Raw genomic sequence first — 14,857 nt, 5'->3', positions numbered from 1 at the left:
CAGCTCTGTTGCTAAATTAAATCAGGTGTGCTGAATAGTATGATGGTCTCATATTCTAGAACCCGTAAAAGGGAGCAAATGCCTGCTTGCCAAACATTCAATAGGACTGAGTGCTTTTTTTTGTTCTCTCTTCTGTATACTGGCTGTTGTATCTTGGATCGCTAGGTTAGCCCTCTCATGCACCATAACCTACCAGGTTTTGGTTACATGCGATCTATGCTGTCGTTGCAAGTATCATAGCTTCAGCATGGTATGGTTGCTTGTCAATCTCGTCAATAGGAATGTGATTTCTGTGATGTCAAATGAAATGTGTTAATTGTGCCTTGGGGATGCTGTGGTCGATTCTATGATACAACAATAACTCTTCCATGGATATCATGGACCTTATGATTTTTAATTTCCTAAGATAATGGTATCATTTTATCTCACAGAATCCAATTGGTGTTGCCAGGATCCCACTGACCTCTCATGACCCTGACAATTGACATGAAGAGTAACGTGACTACAGCTAATCGGTGCCTCCAAATTGTTGTGATGATGTAAAGGACACTGGCAGCAGGCTGAATCATCTCTGTTAACATTGCGAGAACATCGAGATTAAAGACGACATCAGTTGGTGGAGCAGGAAGGGTTCATATTTCGGATCAGCACAGAATTGTTTTGAGGTCATTAGCTCTGAAGATGACAAAATGCAAACAGCAACTGATACCTTGGGGCATAAAGCTGTGGTAATATATATCGGCACCCCACAAGGAATTAGATGCAGTCTGTTCAGATAAGTGTAGCACTCTTTTTTCATTGTCTGAGAGAGGTGGGCACGCCATTTTTTTGAGGCACCAAGGATTTTTTTTCTTTACCCTTCCTTCAGACAGAAGGTTTCATAGCCCCCAAGCTCCCAAGTCTTGAGAGTAGCTGGGAGTTGTGCCATATAATTAGGCCAACTGAATGGTGCAAGACAGCTGAGGGCTTTCATGAATATTTTTTCTGAGCTACCATAGCGTTGCTCGAGCTGCGGGCGGAGCTGAGGCCTGCCCACTTAGCAAGTTTAGTTGATTCTGGAATCATTTATGATTTTTTTTTTCTTGGATATACGGTTTAATAAAATAATTAAATTAGTATGGAGTTATTCAAAAATTTACAGATTTATATTTTATTTAGAAAATTATTCACGACTAATTCAAGAAATATCCATGCAAACAGCAATGGCATTATTGGTGGTTGGGATTGAAAGGGGTTTTAGTGGTGTTTCAGCAAAAGCTTATTTTCTTACCTTCCAGGCACTGTTTTCAATTTCTGATTTACCTAAATTTATTCAAATAAATGAAACAAACTAATTATTCCTAATCGAAAATGGATTTTCCAGGGAAGTTTTTTTTTTTTTGGGTACCTAATCTCTATTCTTGACAATTGAATATGACCTAAGGAACCACCATGTAGAAAAAAATAGACACAAGTGGTTCTATACAGGAGTGTAAATGGGTTGGGTCGGAACAGGATATACATGATCCCAACTTGACCCAACTAAATTTTATATTCAGGTCATGATTTTGGACTGAACCTAACCCATTAGCTAATTGGGTCGGGTCAAGTCCATAGAATGAATTGTAGATCCAGTGAAACATTTGGATTGGATTGAAGTTAATAATGACCCAGACCCAACCTAAAATATTCGGATTGGGAGGATCAAGTTGAGTTTGCAGTTTGAGTCAAGTATCTAGATAACATTTTATATCTAAAATATAATAATTAATAATTAATTATAAAATCATTACAAATTTTTAAATAAAACTAAAGAAATCAACTGAAGCTCGAATTTCCATTCAAAAACTTTAATTATATCCAAGTAATTGATTCTTTTTAAGTTTACAGAATATAAATTTTAATATATATTGATATACTTGAGGGCATTATAATTTATAAATAAGAATTCACCAAAATAAATAATAAAATATAAATGTTTAATTATGATTGAGTGAAAATAGAGAAGAGAAGATGTAGTTCTTGAGAAGATATAGAGAAATTAATTTAAATTAGAGTTCATTCAATGAATTGGAAGGAAAAGGAGGTTGATATGATTTGAGTTTTGGAGTCAGTTCAGATCGGGTTGTGTTCGATTTTGGTTGATCCAAAATAAATCCAAATGATACATAGGTCAGATTAGGTCAAATTGGATTGAAAAGCACAAAAACTAGACCTGACCTGAAATTTAGATTGGGTCCAATTTTTGTTAAATTATTTGTTAAATTATCCACTTGTTCGATCAAGTGGGCTCCATCAATTAATGGTAGGTGGCTAAACAAAACAAACATATGGAAAAGTGAGTGTGAAATGGTGCTTAACTTCAATTCTACTGTCTTGATGAAATGATGAAGAATAGACATAAATTTCTCATGAGAATGTTACATGATTAATGTCGAGTTTCATATCATTTGCATGGCTAGGTGAGGTTTCTATGAATCTCACAAATAAATTAACGTTACTTATTAATGCAACTTTCACAATACCCCTCAATATAGAAACTTTAATTCGACACCGTACAGGCTATCATCAAGCAGTTTGATAAAGAAAACTATACATATTAATTCATGTTACTCTAAAATCTTAGATTTCTCTTCGCCATTGATTTCGAGCTAAGCAGTAAAAACTAAAGTAAGCTCGACTCAATGTTCTATCTCAATCAATATGAAATTAGACCAATGGCCAAGTCTACCAGCAGATATAGTCAACTCGAGAATACCTCCGAGCTGATTAACTAAAGATACCATGTTGTGTAGTGCAACTTTGTATACAAATATATGCTCATGAGGCTGTTGATTAATTGCATGTGATAATTGACTCATTCTAGAGATATCACAACCTACCACGTCAACACGTAGCCTTGTGCACTCCTAAGCGCAGGAATTCTCAAGGTTGCAAGTGTCTTTGTGAGAGATTGGGTGGAGATGGCTGTGACCAGCGTTGTCCATCTTCACCACCTCCTTGTGCTAGATTAAATGGTTGACATACAGGGTGCACAAAAGGGGAGCAGAAGAACTCATCCCTCATAGTAAATCTAGCGCATGTTTAAATCATTTAAGATATGTTTGGTACGAATGAATTGGACTCTGAAATGGAAATGAGAATGAATGACTCATATTCTGATAGATAGCTGTTTCCATTTCGATATGGTGGAAGAAATTAAAATGTTGCAATTCTCTAAATTTAATTCATATTTCGATCAAGATTTCAATTTCGATCACAAATTAAATGTGCTGGAGGCGTTTGGATTTCAATTTCAATCTAGCTGAGAACCAAATGCACCTTTAATCCCTTCCCATAGAATCACAAATAAAGCATAACGTCATTAATTCTTTTTTACCGTTGAGATAAAACAGAACCCGCTATTCCACCACTCCCTTTCACACGGTCTGAACCCTAACCCTAACCCTAATCTGAGCTCCATCACAGGTTTGAAAGCGAAGGGTATCATCCTCTTCTCTCTCTTTTCCCCTTTTGCTTCGATCTTCTCTAGTATTCTTCTTGCAGTGTCCGTTTCGATCAAAAAATGGGCCGATTTGGTTGCTTTTTCCCATCCCCCACGTCGCCCATGCTTAATTTCTCTCCTATATTCGCTTTTTCTTTAATTATTATTGGGCGTTAGGTTTTCCGACAGCTCGCCCCGTTTGTCGCTTCGATCTCACACAAAGCCCTCTCATTTCTTAATTCCCCGAGCGCTCTCTTTCCCTAACGGACGTGGTAAAAATCTCATCTTCCTGTCAAAAAAAAAACCCCTAACTTGCATGGAAATCGCTGCTATCTGTTGGGTTTTCTGGGATTTGGGCGATTTTGGTTTCTGGGGCCTAGGGATTAAGATTGTGATGGCCTGTGGTCTTTTCTCCCTTTTTATGCCTTAAAGATCGGATTTTTGTGGCACTTGGCTTTCCTTTTTCTATCCTTCTCGGTTTTTTTTTTCTATGGACAAAGTCGGGTTTTGGAATATCTAAAACTTAGTCAAAATTACAACGCTAAATCGAAAGTTTACCGTGAGGAGTTTTCTTTTCGCCCCTGGTCTTGGTTGGTGTGCATACCAGGGGAATAAGATAAGATTTTATTGATGCAGTGAACTTTTGGGTACTCCAGCGATTGAATCTTTCAAAAAAATTTTAACTCCGGTCCGTGTATCACCGCAAGAACTGGTCTTCGTTTTGCAAAAAAAAATTCACATAAATTGTTACATTATGATTAGTGCACTGTTTTTTTTTTAAATATAACGGAGACTTGCACTGGACGTGCATCAGTGGAACTAGTGAAATTAGAAAAAGAAAATGACGCAGAGGAGAAGAAACAGATGGCTCTTTCAGAGAGTCTCTCATGCGTGTTTTGAGTTTGGATTAGAATATAAGGCCTAATTCCTTGTTATTATTAGTTATTGTTTTAACGGTGACTCAAAATGGTCGAATATGAGTGCAACTAATAAAATTAGAAAAAATGTTATGGAGAGGAGAAGAAACAGATGACTCTTCTTGAGAGTGTCTCATTCTTTGAGTATGGATTAAAATAAGGCCTAATTCCTTGTTATTATTAGTTATAGTTTTAATAGTGACTTATACTACTCGAATATGAGTGCAACTAATAGAATTATAAAAAAAAATGATGGAGGGGAGAAGAAACAGATGACTCTTTTCGAGAGTCTCTCATTCTTTGAGCATGGATTAAAATATAAGGCCTAATTCCTTGTTATTATTAGTTATAGTTTTAATGGCGTCTCATACTAGTCAAATAAGAGTGCAACTAATAAAATTAGAAAAAAAAATGATGGAGAGGAGAAGAAACAGATGACTCTCCAGAGAGTCTCTCACTCTTTGAGTCTGGATTAGAATATAAGGCTTAATTCCTTGTTGTTATTAGTTATAGTTTTAATGGTAACTTATACTAGTCCAATATGAGTACAACTAATAGAATTAGAAAAAAAAATAACGGAGAGGAGAAGAAATAGATGACTCTTCCACAGAGTCTCTCGCTCTTTGTTGTTATTAGTTATAGTTTTAATGGCAACTCATACTGGCCGAATATGAGTGCAATCAATAGAGTCAACAAAAAAAAAAAAAAAAATGACGGAGAAAAAAAAAGAAACATGACTCTCCCAAATGATCTCTCACTGTTTGAGTGTGGATCAGAATATAAGGCCTGATTTGTTGCTTTTTACGGTGAACCATATTACTTATAATTTTAATGACAGACGAGTTGGGATTAAAGTAACCCAGCTTATATTTTTAGTAACAAAAAAATTTATACGGATACCGGGTACCTTTGGAACATGGAATACGCTGCCGACTTTTTTTAAAATCTATTCGCTCGCTCGCAGAGTTCTGAGAAAACGCGTTGAAATTGTCCAGCTCGGCTCTTGCATCCGACCTTTTTTTGCGCGTATTTAAAGGAAGGGCAAGGTCACACTTCTTCCCTGTGTCAAGAGCTGTTCTTCTCTCCTCCCCTCCCCCTCGCTTAGATTTTTTCTCTCTCCCTTTCTCTGACCCCCTCGTGTTTGGTGCAGTTGGAGTGGAAGCAGGTCAGAAGGTAATTTTCCGATCTGGTCTCTGAGATTAGCCTTGTGCTCTGATCTGGTGTTTAGATAATTCGATCTTTTGAAGTCGTCGTTGCTCTGGATTTTGCAAGGTTTTGTTTTGCTGCGACCTAATCTGGAGGCCTACCAAGATGTAATCTTTGTTTTGTATCGATTTCCTTTGCTGATCACGATCTATGATGCATGAGCATGTTGGTATTTCTTTCGCCCTGTAGATCTGTTTGTGTCGTTTGGATCTGATTTGTGGTTGAAGGATCGAACCCGGAAATGCATAGATCTGTTGGTTTCGAGTATTCTTTTGTTGTGGATATGATTTAAGTGATTTGTTATTTTGGAAATATAGCGCAGATTTTTTTTATTAGAAGGTACGGGTTCAATGCTGTACGTATATCTGGGATGCATTTTTTCTTTTTGCATTTTCCGAAATCTGAAGATGATATGAGAAATTGATAAGTTGATTTGGAAAATTTCAGGTTTTTTTTTGTTGTAAACTTCTACCTTATTGATTATGTTTTTAGCTTTAAATATCTGTCAATTTCTGTGATTCCCTCGTGACTCCTCAGATCTGTCTGCTAATTTGTTGCTCTCAGCAAGTTGGGGATACGAGATGTGTGTTTCTCGTTTGTTCCTCAAGATTTTTAGGACTTAATATTAGATGTGTTTCCAATTATGCTGCTTTTGATTTGACCGTATGCAAGGCTGGCTAGTATAATATATAGTTTGTAGGCATCAGATATTTATCCCTGTTTTCTCCTCAGGCCTTTATGCTTTCATTGCCGAATTCTTTTTTGTTACGATCCTCTTTGTGTTTTCTAGTTGTATTGAGCAGTTGGGATCGAGAATACTTACAAATGATCAATTGAGTTCTGGAGATAATTTAAGATTATTACATTATTATGTTCGGAGCCATTGAGATTTTTTTTTTTTTTGAGATTGTTACATTATTACAAATGATCTTCTTTGTGTGCGTGCCAATTCTGTCATGTTGGTTTGGAAAGTTATGCTCTTCAGTGTCGAAACAAATTGATTTGATCTTGAAATTGTTTTTCTTTTGAAAGTTTGCGATATGCTGACTTTACCTGTCCCTGTTAATAGACGAGGAGATCTTAGATCAATGAAACTTGTTGATGTTTCTTTAGTGCACTGCAGATTGGTGCTCTTCCCCACTGTTACTTGATCATTTTGTAAACTCACAGGTCACAGAATTAGGAAGAAAAAATGGTGAAGGTCTGCTGCATTGGAGCTGGCTATGTTGGTGGGCCGACCATGGCCGTCATTGCCCTCAAGTGCCCAACCATTGAGGTAGTTGTTGTTGATATCTCTGTCACCCGCATCAATGCATGGAATAGCGATCAGCTTCCAATTTACGAGCCAGGCCTCGAGGATGTGGTCAAGCAGTGCCGCGGAAGGAACCTCTTCTTCAGCACTGACGTTGAGAAGCATGTCTATGAGGCTGACATCATCTTTGTCTCAGTGAACACTCCTACCAAAACCCGCGGCCTCGGGGCAGGGAAGGCTGCTGACCTCACCTACTGGGAAAGTGCTGCCCGCATGATTGCCGATGTCTCCAAGTCCGACAAGATTGTGGTCGAGAAATCCACGGTCCCAGTCAAGACTGCTGAGGCCATCGAGAAGATTCTAACCCACAACAGCAAAGGAATCAACTACCAGATCCTCTCCAACCCAGAGTTCCTTGCAGAGGGTACAGCAATCCAGGACTTGCTCAATCCTGATCGGGTACTTATTGGCGGCCGGGAGACTCCGGGGGGCCAGAAGGCTGTTCAGGCACTAAAAGATGTTTATGCCCATTGGGTGCCTGAGGATCGGATTATAACGACCAACCTGTGGTCCGCAGAGCTGTCGAAGCTTGCAGCAAATGCCTTCTTGGCACAAAGGATCTCCTCTGTCAATGCCATTTCCGCACTCTGCGAGGCCACCGGGGCGAATGTGTCAGAGGTGGCCTATTCTGTGGGGAAGGACTCAAGGATTGGTCCTAAATTCTTAAATGCCAGTGTAGGGTTCGGAGGCTCCTGCTTCCAAAAGGACATCCTTAATCTGGTCTACATCTGTGAGTGCAATGGTCTGCCTGAGGTGGCTGACTACTGGAAGCAGGTCATCAAGATCAATGACTACCAGAAGAGCCGGTTTGTGAACCGGGTTGTGTCCTCCATGTTCAATACCGTATCCGGCAAGAAGATTGCTGTGCTCGGGTTTGCATTCAAGAAAGACACCGGCGACACAAGGGAGACTCCTGCAATTGATGTCTGCAAGGGTCTCTTGGGGGACAAGGCCACAATTAGCATCTATGATCCACAGGTGACTGAGGACCAGATCCAACGCGACCTCGCAATGAACAAGTTCGACTGGGACCACCCAATCCACCTGCAGCCGATGAGTCCGACGGCGGTGAAGCAGCAGGTGTCTGTGACATGGGATGCTTATGAGGCCACCAAGGGAGCACATGGCGTCTGCATTCTGACTGAGTGGGATGAGTTTAAGTCTCTAGACTATCAGCGGATCCACGAGAACATGCAGAAGCCAGCTTTTGTATTTGATGGGCGCAATGTGGTCGATCCAGAGAAGCTTAGGGAGATTGGATTCATTGTGTACTCGATTGGGAAGCCACTGGATCCATGGCTCAAGGATTTGCCTGCTGTTGCCTGATGGAGGACTGCTGCAGATAGGCAGAGGAAGTAGTGAGATCCGATGGAACCCAGTTGGTGCATGCAGTGTCAGTTCATACTGATGATTGTTTACAGTTCGGCCGAGTTGGTATTTTTTATGGTTTTTATTGTTTTCTGGGTTATAATTAACTAGAATATGGCGGGGATTTTCATGTTTATCTGCTGCTTTACTCTTAATTATACTTAATGTGCATTTTTCTCTTGTTACATTTGAGGAATTCTGAGTTGAAACTTCATCTATTAGTATACATCTTTCCTGCCTCTTATGAAATTATGAAATATGATTGCAAGAGTTCCAACTTCTGTCATTTATGGCAACATCAACCATCGGCATACATTTCCGAATGCCAGCTTCAAGTTTCATTACAAGTGTAGAGTGGCATTGTCATTGAATCAGCAACTTCTACCCCGAGTAAAAAGGTCGTCTAATCCAAACCGGGACTGAGCTTAGAAGGTTCCTGGTTATGAGTTCCATGGTGCCATGGGACGCACATGAAACTTCTTTGCTTATACGAAAGGATATTGTGATGTAGCAAAATGGTAAGAAAGAATCTTAATGTCTACCTCTATTTTGAATGAGCTTCTTGCATAAAGCTGCTGTATTCCCTGCTGGGACTCTGTTAGTTGGCAATTGGGTCGAAACAGATATGGATCAGATTAAAAATTTATCAATCCAAATCTATCCTGTTTATTAAACAAGTCAAAATTTTAAATTTGAATCCGACTTATTTATTAAACACGTAACCGGACCCGACCCATATAACCCATTTATTAAACAAGTTAAATGAGTTAGATGGGTTTTTAATGAAGTAAATGGATTTAAACAGGTTAAGTAAGTTGGGTTAAATAGGTTAGAAATAGGTTAAGCAAGTTTCAAACAGATTTTAAATATATTTTAAGGGTAGAGTCATAATTCGATCTAATTATTAAATGGGTTAAAACGGATTAAATATGCCAAAAGTTTAAATCTAAATCTAAGCCATTTAATAAACATGTTTACGAGTCAAATTCGTTTATGTCAAATCCAAACCTACTTAAATTAGGTTGTTCATGGGTTGGGTTGATGGATCGAGTCATAAATTGCCGCTAATAACATGTAGTATAGATGTTAAGACAAGCTAACTTTTATAGAAGCCAATACCATGTAGTTCAGATGTTGAGGCAAGCAAACTTCGTAGGTTTTTATGGTCTTCTTCCTTGAATACCACCATGCATTCTATCCACAAAGTCTTCCAGATAGAAGTACATATTTAAATTTCCCTTGCTCTCTGGATCATCTAATTTGAGGGTGCAGGATGAGTGTAGCACCTTCCTTTGTATTAGCGAAGGCATTTTAAGGATTGAAGTTGGAGAGTGGATTTACTTGGATATTTGCAGTCTTAATGTATGAGGACTGTTCAGAACTGGCAATCTATTCAAAACTTTACGAGCAAACTCGTAAGAAACTAAATATGTACAAATATCTGGTGTACACTGCCAAATAACATATAAATTTCAAGAATGACCAAAGTTTACCTTCACCAAACCAAATAAGATATCTGTTGAAACTTGAAAGTGTTATCTCGTTTACCTCATCTTCCATCACAACACTAACATATTCCACATGAAAAAAAGACAAAAAAGCACATTAGCAATCAAACGAAATATGATGACAAACAGTTGAATCAGTTCACCAAGAAACTCCTACAAAAACAAACCGTCTGTCATACATTTAAGGACATTTCTGTCTGAAGTAACAATCTTCAAAATGGTGGAGTAACCAACCTGTACATTTTAATCGACTAACAAACAAGAATTTGATCTGATGTTCGATGGTCCTTAACAGTCTGAAGTAGTTCCTCTCGATATCGATAGCTAGGCAGAGTTTTTCTCTCTTCCTAACAAAGGGAAAGAAAAGAAAAAAAAAACATATTACACTTTGCAATTGATGAAATTTGATATGTAGGACATATTTGTATAGCAAAGAAAGTTAAAGTATGAGAAATACTTTTTGAACTAGCAATTGTCATAAGTGAGCTAAATATCTTTTTTTTTTTTTTGGTGAGGGGAAAAGTTAGGAGAAAACTCTCCCTTAAGTGAACTAAAGTATCATAAATGCAGTTTCTGTAACTTAGATTTTGCAGAAGATGTGTCAGGTTCCTCGGAAGGCAACTCATCTTCATACTGCTTAAGTAAAAACATATCCGCAATTAGAAAAATCCTGAAAGAGGTGTCACCTTATGGCCATAAAGCTGAACATATTTTTTTTCTTGGCATTCCTGTACGCCATCCATAACAGATGCCTTGATGAAATCAATCCCATCTTTAAAAACATACCTAAGATAAAAGTGATTAATATATCTAAATTACGTAGAAGGATGAGGAAGAGATTAATCACATGTTTGTTCTGTTCATGTCATGAAACTGCTTATTAATGTTGTGCTCATGCCGCACTAAGGCGTTGTTTTAGTTTCCATCAAACTTGAGTAATTTAATTGATGAAAAAATGACTAATAAGTTGTGGCTTTCATATCTGCTATGGCCTCGTAGCCATGCATGAATATGTAAACATGTGTTACGCATACCCCGACATTGGCAACAAGCCAGATCTCATCTCAATTTTTGTGACCATACTGGCTATTTATTCTCAATTCTCTTCCCTATGCATAGGTATGATCTGTATAATTGAAAGTTCATGAATTGTTTTATTTTCAAGTCTTGTTTATTCTTGCTAACACATACGAAAAAAATTGCTCACAGGTACAATGTTAATTTTCTTGCTATAGTAATCATTTTGTCCCTTTATTAATTTCGGTCAATTAGGCTTCATAAAGGAGCTTAATTTACTCTGGATTCTTCCATCATCTATTGCAGTAGAGTAATCATAGATTCAAGAAACTTGAACAGAGGGTTTCAGTAAGCAAACCATGGGCTCCTAGAGCTTTTCGAGCATTTTTAGTGGGATAATGTCTCTTTTCTTTCTTTTCTTCTTTTTTGGTGTGTGTGTTTGATAGAGAGAAAGAGAGTTGGAGTTTCATGATGTTTTGAATTGTTGAGCTCACATTACTAGAACTAGCATGACTGACGCTTCAAGCCATGCTTAGATGTCGCAATAAACAACATAGCAGATAGCTTTGGTGCTCCCCAAAACCATCTCATCCACCATAAAACAAGGAAAAAAGGATGGTCCCCAAGTAGCATAAACATTCGCATTCCATTGATTCTTTTTGAGTATTTCCCAAGCATTGCTGGTGAGATCTTGCTCACCAACACATGCTCCATTATTACATTTGCAAGGGAAACACATGCACCTTTATGCTTGGAACCTATAATATAAAGGGTTGATAGACTTTGTAGTTGCCCATAAGGCTACACCCATCCATCCACCTCCTTTTGTTTATACCATCTGTACCTATCCTTGGAATAGCATATGAAGAGCTACACTTGGCCAACTTTCACATGACTAGCTCTGGTAAATAAGGCACACTGAGCACTCAGCTCAACCTTCATGGCAGTAAGAGCGTAGGTAAATACTAGTGAATCCATATAAAAAAGCTCACACTCGGCAGTCATTTCTGTTCACTTTAAAATCCATAACTTGCAGAGCTGGAGTGTGGCTTCGGTTATAATTTCCAAGTCATGCATTTGCATGCTTGTCTCGATAATGGTAGTACAATGATCGGTAAAGATTATCTTTTCACATTTGCTCATTGTGGATCTCATCTAATCCTGTGAAAATTAATAGGCTTCTCACAGGTTCATATGATCTTATATCGGACGCAAACAGAAACATCATTCGAGCATCTCCAGAGAAGAACGAAAGTTTGTTTCATATATTATCAGTCACCTCCTTGCACTGCATCCACTCTATTCTCCAATTCTTCATCAATGTTAGTAGAACTGTGCCTTGTCACTCATGCAGCAGTCATAATCCTTACAGAAACTTTGACATAATGTTTATCTATTTACTCCAACAAGTTTGGCCCTGGTGCTTTTCTTGCATTTGGAGCAAAGGAAGATCTTCCAGAGCCAGTAAGCTACTGAGATCCCAGTGAGTTGGGGAGTGGTAATATGGGTTGGCCAGAACCAGTTATTGAAAGAAGCGTAGGGCATTGGTGGGAAGGAGCATAATATCATAAGCATGGTGTGGGTCATGCATTAGTGTTGGATGCACTACGTCCTAGAGTTGGTTTCAATCTTTTTCTGAAATATGGTATGTTGTAGTTGGGGGTTCAGGTTTTAGGCAGGATGTGTGAGAAATGTGACTTGGCTGTCTTAATTAAGGGTAGGCATCTCAAACATGCCAAGGGCCTGTAACAAGGGATAAGGAGAGGCCAAACCTTTGTAGGTTAGGCACCAAGCTGTCTCTTTAGCTATTAGTTTTAGAGGGACTTTGCTCCAAAGTGAAGTTTCTTGAAAACTTATTCATGAGACTAAATATGTGCCTCAAAGGGCTTAAGAAGGCATTATGTGTATGTATGCCCCATAGTCAGGATAGATAAAAAGACTTTGCTTCCTAAAACAGAGTTCTAGCTTTTTGTGTTCATAGTGAAATCTTGGTTTTCTTTTTTTTTTCTCTGTATCATTTTTAGGACAACTTATTTTCTTTAATTAGGTGTTCGTTTTTTTTTAATATTGAAAAGATCCCAATGTTTGAACTGAATAATTTTGATTTCAAGCATAATTTCAAAGTTCAAGGATTTCTACACCTTCCATCTGCTAACTACCTTTTTTTGCACCCAAGCATATCCCTCTTAATAAATTTCAAATCAAAATCTAAAAAACATGAACTAAAGAATAGCTAGCAAACCAATTCCGTAATTAAAGCCAGTAACTTTACAGCCTTAATGTTGCTGAAATATTTGGTACTGTATTACTAATTGTTTAGCCTCTCTTGTGCTAGAATTATGAATCCATTTGGTTATTTCTATTTTATAACTCTTCAAAAATAAATCCAATTAACTCTACTTTGGAACTCCATTGCTGATTTCTGAGCACATCTGAATGGTGTTTCGTACGCCTACATAGAGCTATACGCATACGAAGGAATCATTGGTCTAATGCACATGAACATGCTGGTGGAAGATGGCATAGATAATTTGGAAGCAGCTCGAAAGCGATTAGCATTGGTTCATGACATGCTTGTGAAATGGTACATTTTGGTTGCATCGAGGGCCGGCCTGAGTTGGAATTATGCCGATGCGATTGCTTGTTTTGGACATGCTTGCTACCCACCAAGAAGGTGAGAAGATTATGTAGCAGCATAAACTAGCATCCAAACAGCTCAACTAACTTAAAAAGATTTAAGAGGAAGATTCCTGGCTCACTTTACCCATATTTGATGTCAGCAGCATACTCTTTGCTGAGGAAAGAGTTCCTATGTCTATTGAAGGATCAGTGGTAGAAAGTTCTTAGTCTTTTTTCCAACCTAATGTTTTTTTAAGTAACCCAATTGAATGTCCTGGTGGTGACATTGGCATTTACTTTGCTCTGCATCCTCTGATGCTCATTCCCCTGGATGGAGACCATAACAGTGAATCCATCAGAAGGGCAGAAATGAATGGAATAAGATAAGCAAATATAGAACATAATGCCACTCCCACTCTGTGATTATGGCATGCAATAATATGTTGCCATTAGGATATTGGAAACCAATGCCTAGAAGGATATTCTCCTTCATTGATGTGTACATTCCCAGGTTTTTCTTCTCTGGTCGATTATTGTATACAATGTCCAAGAATAAATGGACACAATTAGGTGTGCATTTATTTATTAAGAAAGAGGAGTGCATCCATGATGTGATGAGGATTGAGGAGGATACATAAGTTATTCCAAGCGTCGCTTCAAAAAGTTAGCAGGGTTACATCCTCTCGCATTGGTAAATCTTCATATGAATCCTTTTTCTTCCCTCAAATCTATGGCACAAAACCTGGTCCCCTTAGATAGAAGGTAAGAAGAACAAATAGCCATTACAACACCATCCAGATATTTTTTTTGGGGATCTATGTTAAATGTTACAAAATATAGCATGAAGTAACTCCTATGCACCCTGCAGCATTGAATGGTGCATTTATTTTTATATTTCTTAAGAGCAATCAATTATTAACTTAAAAACGTCTTTGATTCTCATGTATCACTTAATGTTTTCTATTCAACCAAAAAAAGAAAAATATTTGCTCCAAAAAAAAAAATTTGGATTTGGGAATTTAGTCCGATTTGACTAATTCATTTGCATATATAAATGATTTCTTGTATCAAATCCTGCCTTAATTTTGCATCATATGAGCTGAAAATTCAAAGAGTCACAGAGTATCAAATGTCCGACACCAAACTTTAGTGAAGGAGTTGGCATCAAATTGAAACCTGGCCAAAATCAAAATAGATCGAACTCTACTGATATATTTCATCATTGGAAGAAAAAAAAAAAAATCTTTACAAGAAGAATACCAACCATGTCCTTGACCCACAAATCAACAGCCAACAAATGTACAATGCCCTAGTTGACTTCGTCCACTTAACGTTACCCAAAAAGAACCTTTGGCCAAGAAATTTCCAAATATGGCCCCATTTTGACCTTTCCCTGTTTTTTTTTTTTCCCAGTATGCTTCCCATTTTATCTAGAGACATAGCACAC

General features: G+C 37.9%; 1 protein-coding gene across 1 annotated transcript; it reads left to right on the top strand.

The window, feature by feature from the left end:
* Positions 1 to 5,390: 5,390 nt before the first annotated feature.
* Positions 5,391 to 8,519, top strand: LOC103704461 (UDP-glucose 6-dehydrogenase 4). The gene is made up of 2 exons (XM_008787743.4): positions 5,391 to 5,553; positions 6,757 to 8,519. The coding sequence occupies exon 2, from the start codon at positions 6,779 to 6,781 to the stop codon at positions 8,222 to 8,224; it is 1,446 nt and encodes a 481-aa protein (XP_008785965.2). The 5' UTR covers positions 5,391 to 5,553; positions 6,757 to 6,778; the 3' UTR covers positions 8,225 to 8,519.
* Positions 8,520 to 14,857: the final 6,338 nt, after the last annotated feature.

The sequence above is a fragment of the Phoenix dactylifera genome, unplaced genomic scaffold (genome assembly GCF_009389715.1).
Source record: "Phoenix dactylifera cultivar Barhee BC4 unplaced genomic scaffold, palm_55x_up_171113_PBpolish2nd_filt_p 000007F, whole genome shotgun sequence".
NCBI classification, from domain to species: Eukaryota; Viridiplantae; Streptophyta; class Magnoliopsida; order Arecales; family Arecaceae; genus Phoenix; species Phoenix dactylifera.
Note: the sequence above shows the minus strand (reverse complement) of the source record. Positions and strands in the feature narration are given on the sequence as shown.

Coding starts and splice junctions, on each gene's coding strand:
- LOC103704461 (XM_008787743.4), top strand. CDS start 6,779: ATGGTGAAGGTCTGCTGCATTGGAGCTGGCTATGTTGGTGGGCCGACC.